Source organism: Canis lupus, chromosome 8 (genome assembly GCF_011100685.1).
Source record: "Canis lupus familiaris isolate Mischka breed German Shepherd chromosome 8, alternate assembly UU_Cfam_GSD_1.0, whole genome shotgun sequence".
NCBI classification, from domain to species: domain Eukaryota; kingdom Metazoa; phylum Chordata; class Mammalia; order Carnivora; family Canidae; genus Canis; species Canis lupus.
In genome coordinates, this window is record NC_049229.1 from 336346 (window position 1) to 349128 (window position 12783).

Genomic DNA, 12783 nt, shown 5'->3' on the forward strand with positions numbered 1-12783 from the left:
ATCACTGTACGTAGACTCCAAGTTCGTCGGAGTCACAGAGACAGAGAGTGCAGGGTCAGGGGCCCGGGGCTGGGAGGGGGCAGTGGGAGGTATCGGTTGGGGGCACGCAGGCTGTGACGCCAGAGGACTAAGTCCTGGAGATGGGCATATGGCGCTGTGCCCACAGCTGGTCATTCTCTGCTGTGCTTGGAATACTTGCCAAAGGGCAGGTCTTGTATTAAGGGTTCTCACCATACACACAGAACAGCATTAAAACAGCAACAATAATAAAGGGGCGGGAGGAGACTTTGGGAGGTGATGAGCATGGCCTCGGCAGAGGTGAGGTTCTCACAGGCGTATCCTCAATTCAGAAAAGCAGTTGAGGACGTTGACAGGTGGTGCACAGAGCCTTTGCCGGCCAGCAGACTGTGCCTGATGGCTGGAGGGCCAGGCATGCTCCTGATGCTCTACTTGCCAGGCCCGGGGGGTCCCCTGCCCCACTGTGCTCACTACCTTCACAGCCCTCTCATGGCCGCTGGGACGCCCACGGGGACACCCCGCCTCAGGGGCCCCCGAGAGCACGGCAGACGTCTCTGGCTATGGCCGAGATAAGCACGCTGCTCACTGGTGTGGAAAATCCACAATATGAGTAACTGTTAGTCTCCAACCTGGTGATGCAAGCTTGTTCACTCCATGCTGAGGCCACATCCTTCCTGCCCTGCTGGGCTGTGACCACTATAAATTCATCAAGTTTCCTCTTGGGCTGTTTCTGAGGCTGGTGTCCGGGTGAGTCCAACTCTGTGGAGCTGCATGGCTGCAAGAGTGTGGGGAGAATGAGGAGGGGCCATGGAGAGCCGGGGGTGTCCTGTTTAGCACACTAGGGATTCTCCGGCCAGCTTCCAAGCCTGCCCTTCCACAATTCTGGAAAACCCTTTTTTGTTTTTCATTACTGGGTCCTAGGCTTGTGTGCAAGTGTGTGCGTAGGGACTGGGGAGTGGGGGGGGGGGCAGGTAGGGACAGCCACCACAGCTCACACCCACCCTTGGGGCGGATTTGCCCAGCATCCCCCCAGGGAGTGGATGGAGGGGATGTGGTGGGGATGTGGACGTCCTAGACACCGCAGGACACAGAAGGCAAAGGTCAGGGTAGAACGCATGGGGCTTAGAGGCTGGGGGGCACAGAGGAGCCGTAGAGTCCTGATGTGGATGGCAAGGCCGACCGGGGTCCTGGGATGGTCCACAAAACAGGTGGGTCTACCTGGACATGCCCAGCCCACCGCCAAACGCATGAGGAACGGATTTGGTGGGTGCGTGGAGCCAGGAGTGCAGGGCAAGATGAAGGCACAGGGGAGGCAAGCATGCTTCAGGCATTGTGCACACACACTCTCTCCTGCAGTCCCACCCTTCCTCTCCCTCCTGTTAGCGACCCTCATTCATGGCCTTGGGTTGATGTTGTGCTTTCCCAAACTCAGTCATGTGGCGGGATGGATCCCAAACAAAGCCAACATGCTTATCAGCCCAAATCTTGGAGACGCAGAAGAGCAAGGACACAGCAGCTGAACTTTGCTCTATGTGGAACTCTGCATCCCTGTAGAAAAGCTGAGACCCTGAGCTCTAAAAAATGGTGGGCTGTGCGTGGAAAATGCTGGGAAAGTGGTTTGTTTTTGTTTTTTGCCTTTTAACCACCTATTTTATTGTCTTTGTTCTTTTCTATGTTTTTCTGAGATACCTCGTTAAGTGATGGAAGAAAGAATCACATGCTTTTTCTTGCTATGAAAATTAGTATTTAGGGACATGAACTCAGAAATCAGTGCCCCTGACCTAAATCCTGGCTTTGAACCCTTTTTTTTTTCTGCGAAACCCTGGGCAAGTCACTTAGTTTCTGCTAAGATTCAGTTCCTCTTCTGTAAAATGGGCCTAAGCATATGTGCACCTCCTAGGGCTTCGGGAGAGTTAGATGCACAGCACATGAGTGCGGCACCTAGGCTGCGAGAGGCTCTCAGTCCCCGTGGGCTCTAATGATGATCACAATTGTGAATGTTGAAGGACACCTCAGGGAGATGTATGTGGTCATCACCTCCCCCTACGCACCTCGAGCGTCACCCACTCATCGCTATCGATCAATAGATGGATGGATGTGCAATTGGAGACCTCCCCTGTCCAGGCGCGTCTGTCTTCTTCCTCCGTCCAGCCATGTGCTGCTCTGTTACTACCGTACTTACTCATTTCCGGGGTCAAAACAGAAATAGGGAACCAGAGCCTTTCCAATGGAAGGAACTTAAAAGCCATATTTTCCATTCTGTCATTTTATAGATGAAGAAACAGAAGCTGAGGAAGACTTTGCCCCAGGCCATTCCTCAGTAACTAGTGAGAACAAAGTTCTCCCTGTGGTGCACTGTGGTGGCTTAAGGCTGCAGGTTGGGCTCACAGTATTATCGACATGGTTCCCTGTGCGGGTTTAACCTCTGTTTCTCTCCAGAGGGACACTGTTCTTCCATGGCTCAGGACAGACTCCTGAGTTGAGCCAACAGGAAAACGTTCTGGTGAGTATTTGGGTCATTTTTCAAAACCTCATTATGGTTCAATTCTCTATTTTTTCTCCTTATGTTCTGGGTTTTTCGTGGGTTCATTCTCTTTCAAGAGGGCAGACTTTTAGGAAGATTCTGCTTACCCATGTGCTGTTTTCATCATCCAGCTTCCTGGAGTGGACCTATGCCCAAGGGCCCTGAGCCAAGCTGCAGAGGAGCATGGCAAGCGTCCGCTGCAAGCTGGCTCGTTACCTGGAGGACCTGGAAGATGCAGACTTTAAGAAATTCAAGATGCACTTACAAGACTACCCTTCTCAGAAAGGGTTCAGCCCTCTCCCTCGGAGTCAGACAGAGAAAGCTGACCACATGGATCTGGCTACTCTGATGATCGACTTCAATGGTGAGGAGAAGGCATGGGCCATGGCAGTGTGGATTTTTGCTGCAATCAACAGAAGAGACCTTTATGAGAAAGCTAAGAGGGATGAGCTGGAGTGGGGTGAGTGGAAGATAGACAGCATTTTAAAAAATCGTGATAAGATACACGTGACATACAATTACCGTCTTAGCCATTTCAAAGCTATGGTTCAGCAGCATTAAACACATTCACATTGCGCAATCAATCTCCACAACTTTTCTTTGTCTTGCAAAACTCTGTACCCATTAGACAACAATTCCTGTCCCCCTCCCCTAAGCACCTGGAACTACCACCTTCTATCCTTAAGAATTTGGCTACTCTTAGTACGGCTTATGAACAGCTTCATAAAGTATTTGTCTGTTTGTGGCTAGCTTACTTTATGAAGCATAATGTCCTCAAGCCTCATCCATGTGGTCACATACAACATTATTTCATTCTTTTTCAAGGTGGGATAATATTCCAGGGTATGTGTATGCCAAATTTTGTTCATCTATTCACCCATTAGTGGACATTTGGATTGCTGTTAGCTTTTGATTATTTTGAACAATGCTGCTAAGAACACGAGGGTACAAACCTCTTTGAGACCCTGCTTTCAATTCTTTGCGGGATGTGTTCAGAAGTGGAATTATTGTATTATATGATGACTCTAGGTTTCATTCTTTGAGGAGCCACCATGATGTTTTCCATAGTGGCTGCCTCATTTTGCACTCCCATCAACAGTACGAGGGTTCCTTTTTTTTTTTTTTAAGATTTTATTTATTTATTCATGGCAGACACACACCGAGAGAGAGAGAGAGAGAGAGAGAGAGAGAGAGAGAGAGAGAGAGAGAGGCAGAGACAGGCAGAGGGAGAAGCAGGCTCCATGCAGGGAGCCTGATGTGGGACTCGATCCCGGGTCTCCAGGATCATACCCCGGGCTGCAGGTGACAATAAACTGCTAGGCCACAGGGGCTGCCCGTGTACAAGGGTTCTAATTTTTCCTCATCCCCATCAATGCATATTTTATTTTATTTTGTTTGATAGTAGTTACTCTGATGGGTGTGAGGGGATATCTTAGTGTGGTTTTGATTTGCATTTCCCTATCGACTGGTGATATTGAATGACATTTCATGTGCTTTTTCACCATTTGTCTATCTTTGGAGAAATGTCCACTCAACTTTTTTCCATATTTCAGTTGGGTTATTTGTTTGTTTGTTTTTGTTGTTGTTGTTGACTTATAAGGGTTCTTTATATGTCTTGGATACTAACACTTTATCAGATATATGATTTGCAAATATTCCTCCCATTCCATGGTATTCTTTGATGCAATGAAGTTAGTATTTTGTTTTTTAAAATAATTCCTTTTATCATCTTGGCTTTATTCTGCCTTCCTCTCGTAAGAGGGCCATGAGAAGTTGGAGGAAAGCAGTTTGCTTTTTTTTTTAACCTCCTTTAAAAATGGAATTTAGGGCTCATTTACCCCTAGGACCTGTGGACATGTTGGGGGTGAAGTTTTTTGCTTTCTGGCTTGGTGTTCTGATCAACGGAAGAGCGCAAGCAAGGGCTCAGAGGAATCTAGAAAATAACAGGATGATGCTGTTGAGCTAGTGGGAAAGGGGAATAAAAATGAATCAGCAGATCAGGAGAAGCACAGCGAGTGGGGCAGCAATAAGGGCACAATGAGGGAGAGAAAATGATATGCCGGCATGAGGCAGGGGTGCATAGCAGCAGGTTGTTATAAACAAATTGCATATAATAACAGAATTGTAATTATGTCAGTAATTATATACTCACTAACCCAATTAATGTATAATGATCACAGCTACACAAGTCATTCATTAGGTAGTTTTTATGGATTTTGGTCATTCCTCATAAAAACTCTATGAGACTGGCTTTTTTTTTTTTTTTTTGTAGGCTCTACACCTCAACAGAGGGCTTGAACTCACAACCCCTAGATCAAGAGTTGTATACTTTATCAACTGCATCAGCCACACACCTTGAGGCTGACACTTTCGAAAGAACTTTCAGTTTCATTACTCAATGAAATACTTTAGTCACAAAAAGACAAATGCCGTAAGACATCATTTGTAAGAGGTACTAGAGCAGATACAGATAAATTTGTAAAGACAGGAAGTGGTAGCCAGGAGCTGTAGGCAGTGGGGATTGGGGAGTTGTTTAATGGATGTTGAGTTTTAGTTTTACAAATAAGAGATAATTCTGGAGATTGACCAACAAAGCGAAGTGAGCCTGAAAGAGGTTCTGGTTGCCCAAGGCTCTGTTTCAGTCAGAGCCAAGGCATGAATTCAACGCTGGATGTGTCTTTGGCTAGAACCTGGCTCTTCATCTCTATGTGCTACCTTGGCTTCTTGGGCTGTGAGATAGAAGAATGGTATCTGGGGTTAGAAGCTTTTTTTTTTTTTTTTCTAAGGAGGACCAGGTTGTAGGGTTAGGCTTCAGATATGAATTAAGTCATGGTTTTGGTTTGAGTTACTGTTCAGATTTTGTTTTGTGATCAAGTTGCCAATAGCATTTGCATTCAGAATAAGTAGACACCTGCCAGGAATCTTTTATTTTGCTCTTGGGATCATGCTCATCTAAAGTTATCTCCCAAATATTTCCCCTGGTGCTTAGCACTTGTTCTGCTGTGCCTGTATTTCTCCAATGAAGTGCCTCTTTGGGATGTGTAATTTAGTGACTGTTTAGGTCTATGAATGTCAAATGTAGATGTATGTTGGAGCTTTCAAAATATAATGGTGCTGGTCCCTACCTCAGATAGAATGTAAAATAATCACTGGGAGTGGATTTTTTTTTTTAAAGCTTCCTAGGTGAATCTCAAGTCAGGGATTCACTTTTAGACAAACCAGCTTGATAATTCTCAGTCTTGAAGACCCAGAATGTGGGTACGATTAATTTCAGGCATTTGGGGGCAAGGGAGGACAATCCTGTTGTCTCATAGCCTCCTTGGGGGTATTTAGACATTTAGTGTGGGAGTGGCCTCAAAACAAGGACACCAGGGAAGTTTGCCAAAGACAAACAAGGGTAAGAGAAATGTTGCCTGTCTCATGTGTTTGCTGATTGATTTCTTGGCCTCGGAGAGATCCTGAGACTGGATAGAGTGGGGGCACAATGCTAGGTGGGTGAGTGACACCCATTGCTTTGAAAGCAGGAGTGCATGAGTGCCATGAACTGGATGTTCAACTGTACACCTCTCATCTGCAACCCTGAGCTATGTTTTTGTTTGGGAGATGTCTGAGATAGGTGACTGCACTGTGCCATGTGCTGAGTACTGAGTTTCAGTTACATCACCTTAGTCAGGAGTCCTGGTTTTTAACTTTGTATTTCTCCCTCCTCCCTGCCTTTTTTTTTTCCCAGATAATTCACATCTGGAATGCCGAGAAGAAAGCCTTGAAGAGGAGTGGATGGGTTTATTGGGGTACCTATCCAGAATCTCTATTTGTAAAAAAAAGAAAGGTAAACAGTGGGGTTAGTGCTTCCTATCGGGTTTGGAAATCCAGTTTTAAAGCTTGGTCATTCTATATGTTCCTGCTCCTTGGGGAGCAAAGGCCCATTTCAGGAAATCCACTTTAGCTGAAGAAACAAATCAGTGTTCACATGGCTTCTTGCAGTCCCAGAACCAAGGGGAGGTGATTGAGTGTCTCAGGTTCTAAAAGGTATGGGCTGCAGACTACCTAGAGGAATAAGACTGAATAAAAAGGATTTTCTGGCAGGTAACAGGGCCTCTGGTACTTTGCTGTTCTTCTGCTCAACTGTGTATTTTGTTGAAGATTTTGACGGCCTAGATTTTCTGGGACCGTCCATACCCACATAGTGAAGAGAGTCTGCACCTCCTTTTTCTTAACTCTGGTCATCATTCCCTGTGGACCACAGACCATTGTCAATAGCTCATATGTACTTGGAGTTCTCCCAAAGTTTATCTTTCTGTCTTTGCCCCAGATTACTGCAAGAAGTACAAAAAACACGTGAGGAGCAGATTCCAGTGTATTAAAGACAGGAATGCCCGTTTGGGTGAGACTGTGAACCTCAACAAACGCTACACTAGGCTGCGTCTTGTCAAGGAACACCAGAGCCAGCAGGAGAGGGAGCATGAGCTCCTGGCCATTGGCAGGACTTCAGCCAAGACGCTGGATAGCCCCATGAGTTCCGTGAATGTGGAATTGCTGTTTGAGCCTGATGACCAACACTTGGAGCCCGTTCACACAGTGGTATTCCAGGGATCGGCAGGCATTGGGAAAACTATACTGGCCAGGAAGATCATGTTGGACTGGGCATCAGACAAAATTTACCAAGACAGGTTTGACTACTTGTTTTATATCCACTGTCGGGAGGTAAGCCTCGGGACACGGAGGAGCCTGGGGGACCTGATTGTCAGCTGCTGCCCTGACCCAAACCCACCCATATGTAAGATTGTGAGCAAGCCTTCCAGGATTCTCTTCCTTATGGATGGCTTCGATGAGCTGCAGGGTGCCTTTGATGAGCATACAGAGGCTCTCTGCACAAACTGGCAGAAGGTGGAGCGGGGAGACATTCTCCTGAGCAGCCTCATCAGGAAGAGGCTGCTTCCTGAGGCCTCTTTACTCATCACCACAAGACCTGTGGCTCTGGAGAAACTGCAGCATTTGCTGGACCGTCCCCGTCATGTGGAGATCCTGGGTTTCTCAGAGGCCAAAAGAAAGGAATATTTCTTCAAGTATTTCTCAGATGAGCAGCAAGCCACAGAAGCTTTCAGGCTGATTCAGGAGAATGAGATCCTCTTTACCATGTGCTTTATCCCCTTGGTCTGCTGGATTGTGTGCACTGGGTTGAAGCAGCAAATGGACAGTGGCAAGAATCTTGCCCAGACATCCAAGACTACCACTTCAGTGTATATCTTCTTCCTCTCCAGTTTGTTGCAATCTCACAGAGAGACCCAGAAGCACCAAGTCTCTGCCAGCCTCCGGGGTCTCTGCTCGTTGGCAGCAGATGGAATCTGGAACCAGAAAATCCTGTTTGATGAGTGTGACCTTAGGAATCACGGCCTTCAGAAGGCAGATGTGTCTGCTTTCTTGAGAATGAACCTATTCCAAAAGGAAGTGGACTGTGAGAAATTCTACAGCTTCATCCACATGACTTTCCAGGAGTTCTTTGCTGCCATGTACTACCTTCTGGAAGAGGAGGAACAGGGAAGGATGAGGAACCTGCCATGGAGTAGTTCCAAGCTTCCCAACCGAGATGTGAAGGTTCTTCTTGAAAACTATGGCAAATTTGAAAAGGGATATCTGATTTTTGTTGTCCGTTTCCTCTTTGGCCTTGTAAATCAGGAGAGAACCTCCTACTTGGAGAAAAAATTGAGTTGCAAGATCTCTCAACAAATCAGACTGGAGCTGCTCAAATGGATTGAAGAGAAAGCCAAGGGCAAGAATCTGCAGATCCAGCCCAGCCAGCTGGAGTTGTTCTATTGTTTGTATGAGATGCAAGAGGAGGATTTTGTGCGAAAGGCCATGGGCCATTTTCCCAAAATTGAGATCAGTCTTTCCACCAGAATGGACCATGTGGTTTCTTCCTTTTGTATTGAGAACTGTTGCAGGGTGGAATCACTTTCCCTGAGGCTGCTTCATAACTCCCCAAAGGAGGAAGAGGAGGAGGAGGAAGAGGAGAATGAGAAGGAAATGCAACACTATGATGTGGATCACTGTGTCCTCCTAGATCCTCATACCACCTATGCTTATCGGTAAGGAGATTTGGCTTCCGGCAGGTGTAGAATAGTAGTGCTGGTCTCCATTTTCTAGCCACCTTTCTCTGGGCACTTGCTGTCTCTCCCTGCTTCTCAACTGTCTTTAAAATGTGGCTGCCACAGCTACATAATAATGCCACCACCACTCATTTCTACCAGACACCTTCAATGACAGAGGTTGACTAGTAGGGGATAGGAAAGTGGACAAATGGGTGAGGAAAAAGGCAATGAAGAAAATAAGCAAATGATTGGTGGATGCCAACTCAGTGCAAGGTATTCTGTGGGGTAGAGAGTTGAATAAAAATGTTGTAAACTCAAATTGCTTGTAATCTACTTGGGGCTCTAGTGCTTAGTATTCAGTTAATACCCAAGGAGCAAAACAACCCCAGTGACTGTCTCACGAGCACAGAAGACAGAAGGCCTTTAGTACTGGGTGCTGAAGGGAGGCTTCTCAGAGGAGTGAGGTTTGAGACTGCCTTGAAGGTTTGGTAGGATATGGGTGAGTGCAGGAGAAGGTAAGGGGATTTTGGCAGTGGGGTCTGGTGTCTGAGGAACAGATTATGCAGGACACTATGGGGAGGGACATGGTTTCATTGGAAGTTATAATGAGGGAAAATTGAGGGTAATAGAGCTGGGAAGGAGAGGGTGATTTTAAGTCCCACATTATGTTTATAACCAGGAAGTCACCAACAGCACCCTCTTCAGGGTCTGTTCATCAATATTGTAGGAGATCAGAAGCTAGTCGCTGTGTCTGAACAGCAAAACAGTTCAGTTGCCTGACCTCTGAAGTCCATGCTTGGGAACTGCCACAGCTATGGTGGGAAGGTGGATGCTCTGTGAATGCTTGGGTTTAACCTGCCTAGAAAACACTTGACATGGGACAAAATTAAGGAGAAAGGGGACTGGTCCTTCCACCAGGGATCATGACTTTTCAACTCCCTCTCTCATGCTTGGCACTGCTACTAGGACAACCTTTTTATTTATCACTCAGTCATCAAGGACCACCTGCTAGGGCTTCAGCATTAGCTAAGACCTGTCCCTGCTCACAGCAACTTAAGGTTCAGTTGTGGAGACAGTTGGAAAACAATGATGGACAGTAGAGAGAGATGGACTATGGCAAGAACATCTATAGGATGTACCAGAAACACATGGTGGGAAGCCCTTGACCAGCTGGCCTCTGAGAGACGGAGCATGAGAAACCCAAGTGTGGGCAAAGGGTGGCTTGAACAGAGGGAATAGTGGGTTCAGAGGGCAGAGGTAGTGAAGCAGGGTGTGTCCCTATAATGGCAAATAGTTTAGGGTAGCTGTAGAGGGTGAGAAAGAGAAAGTGAGGGAAGGAAGCATATCTGCTCTATAGGGCCCCAAAAACTATGCTGAGGAGAAACCTGACCAAGATCACACAGAGCTGTGAAGAAGGCTTACAGAGACTCAGACTAAAACTCCTGATGAAAAGCCTGACACTCATCTCATTAGATGATAGTTACCTTCCTCTGAGGGCAAGAGCTTGCTTTGTGTGTTCCAGAACCTTCTAAAGACCAGCAGCATTGGGCATCCATCCCATGCTTGTTAGAAGTGCAAAGCTGCATGTCTAATTCTAGACACACAAAGTCAGAATCTGCATTTTAACAAGAGCTGCACATTGGAACCACTGCAAGTCTTAAGAATATTGATGTATGTGGTCCCATCTCAGAGATTCTGATATTAGTCTCATGGTGTCACCTGGCCTAGGGATTTTTGGCAGCATTGCTGATGCTATTATGCAGCCCATGTGAGAAGTGGTCTCTGGGTCACTTAGCAGAGTGACCAAGGCCGTGGGCAGGATGGCTGACTGATGAGAGAGGGAAGAGAAAGACACCTGGGGGAGGCTCCGGAGGGTGTGCAAAGGCAGCAAGTCACAGACTCATGCTATTTCCATAATAGAGTGTGCAGGATAGTCTTACCAGGCTGCCCCCTCCCCTCCCGTCCCTGGCTTTGTTATTCCTCAGTAGGCCATTTGTGGTTCTGTGAGTCAGCTCTTAATCCTCAGGAGGTCTTTGTCTGAACTGATTTTTCTTTTCTTTCTTTCTTGTTTACAATTTCTAGGTTGGTGAATTGCCAGGTCACTGTCAGCCTTTGGCAGGGTCTCTTCTCAGTCCTGAGCAGAAACTCACTGAGTCTCACTGAACTGAATCTCAGTGACAATGCTCTGGGGGACCAAGGGGTAAATGTGTTATGTGAAATGCTCCAGCATCCTGGCTGTAATATTCGGAAATTGTGGTAAGAACCTGTGTGTGTGTGTGTGTGTGTGTGTGCGCGCGCGTGCGCTCACCTGTTGCATGTATTTATGAGTGAGACAGAGAGAGGAAGACCCCAGATCAGTGGTTTATTAGTTTTCTAGGGCTGCTATATAACAAAGTAACACAAACCAAGAGGCTCAAACAATAGAAATTCATTATTTCATAGTCCTGGTGGCTGGATGTTCAAGATGAAGGTGTCAGCAGGGCTGGTTTCTCCTGAGGCCTTTCTTACTGACTTGTAGATGATGGTCTTCTTCCTGTGTCTTCACATGGTCTCTGTGTTCATGTTGGCTCTCCTCAAGCATACCAGTTGTGTTGAATTGGGGCCTGTCCTGATGACCTCATTTAAAGCCTGAGTTCCAAATAAAGTCACAATTCTGAAATCCTAGGGATTAAGACTTCAACATATGGTTTTTTTGGAGAGGTGGACACAGTTCAGTCCATAACAAGTGAGAAGGAAGAATGGATCAGAGGCCAGTTGTTTGGGAAGTTTCAAATGGGGAAGAAGGTAGGGGAAGTGAAAGGCCTGTGTTGGTGATGCAACGAAAAGCGCATGACCTTCATGATCTTCCATTTCCTCACTGGCCATCCTCATAGATGAGAATTGGAGAGTTTTGTCATATACAATGGCTACTTGGGCTGGACCTCATGAAAATATTTTGTATAAGGGCACTTGGATGGCTCAGTGGTTGAGCATCTGCCTTTGGCTGAGGTCGTGATCCTGGGGTCCCAAGATCAAGTCCCGCATTGGGCTCTCTGTAGGGAGCCTGCTTCTTTCTCTGCCTGTGACTCTGACTCTCCCTCCGTGTCTTATTTAAGCATCTAATCACACTAGGGCACCCACCAGGGCATTTAGGTAAGGGAATGGTATAATGCAGGATAAATTACAAATTCTTTTCTTACCTTCAAGGCTCTGGCTGGTTTTGGCTCTTTACCTGCCTCTCTATCTCCATCCCACACCAGTCTCCTCAACTGCCCTGGTGGGTGCCCCTGTGTAATTCCAGAGAGGGAGACACAATGAGGGAAACATGGGTGATTCTGAGATATTTTGGAGGTAAACAGGGGTTTAGTTACACATTTATTTCTGGTTGGTGTGAAGATAGTAGCAGAAAGGAAGATTGTTATTTATTTATTTATTTATTTATTTATTTATTTATTTATGTTTTTATGTTTTTATTTATTTGACAGAGAGAGAGAGAGATCACAAGCAGGGGGAGGGGCAGAGGGAGAGGGAAAAGCAGGTTCCCCACTGAGCAGGGAGCCCAACATGGGCTCCATTCCAGGATCCTGGGATAGTGACCCAGCTTCACTGATGGAGCCACCCAGGTACCCCTGGAAGATTGTTTAACAGGCTCTAGGATGATGAATTATTCACCTAGAAAGGAGAATGTTGTTCTTGCTCCTCTGACAGGGACACAAAGTGTTGTTATTGGTGGTGATGGTGATAATGGTGTGTGTGTGTGTGTCTGTGTGTGTGTGTGTGTCGTTGTAAAACAAGTCAAGAACTAGAGATTCCTGCTGTTTCAGTGTAGGTGGGGGGCTGGTAATTGATCTTTAAACAGAACAATGGGAACAGGATTGACAAAGAGAAGTAGATGGGTAAAACTCTAGAGAGACCACCTGAGGGATTTTCACAGTGAGGAATGTGTGATGACGAGGTGGAACACACAGGTTCACCACCTTTTCCATTTATAAGACAGGGACATGCCATGTACACATTGGAGAGCTGACCATTATTTACATAGAGAGTTCACTGAGCCCGGGAGCCAAAGTCACACTAAAACTCAGGCTGCATACAGGCGTTCTGATAAGATCACACTTTCATGTAACTTTCATTAAAATTTTCCTTTTGTAATGTGAGAATGCAAATGCCCCT

The 12783-nt window shown here is 46.3% G+C and overlaps 1 protein-coding gene across 11 annotated transcripts in view; it reads left to right on the forward strand.

Moving 5' to 3' along the window:
- The first annotated feature begins 680 nt into the window (after window positions 1–680).
- NLRP3 (NLR family pyrin domain containing 3) overlaps window positions 681–12783 on the forward strand; it is a 52277-nt gene continuing 40174 nt past the window's right edge. For 3 of the 11 annotated variants that reach the window (XM_038544093.1, XM_038544098.1, XM_038544102.1), the window contains exons 1-6: window positions 681–765; window positions 2292–2521; window positions 2674–3002; window positions 6273–6371; window positions 6855–8628; window positions 10714–10887. In XM_038544093.1, the coding sequence (XP_038400021.1) occupies window positions 2726–3002; window positions 6273–6371; window positions 6855–8628; window positions 10714–10887 (2324 nt within the window). In that variant the 5' untranslated portion in view covers window positions 681–765; window positions 2292–2521; window positions 2674–2725. Of the gene's footprint in view, window positions 766–2291; window positions 2522–2673; window positions 3003–4814; window positions 4995–6272; window positions 6372–6854; window positions 8629–10713; window positions 10888–12783 lie in introns of those variants that run through there. The other 8 variants (XM_038544096.1, XM_038544095.1, XM_038544094.1 and 5 more) reach the window with 8 other exon arrangements.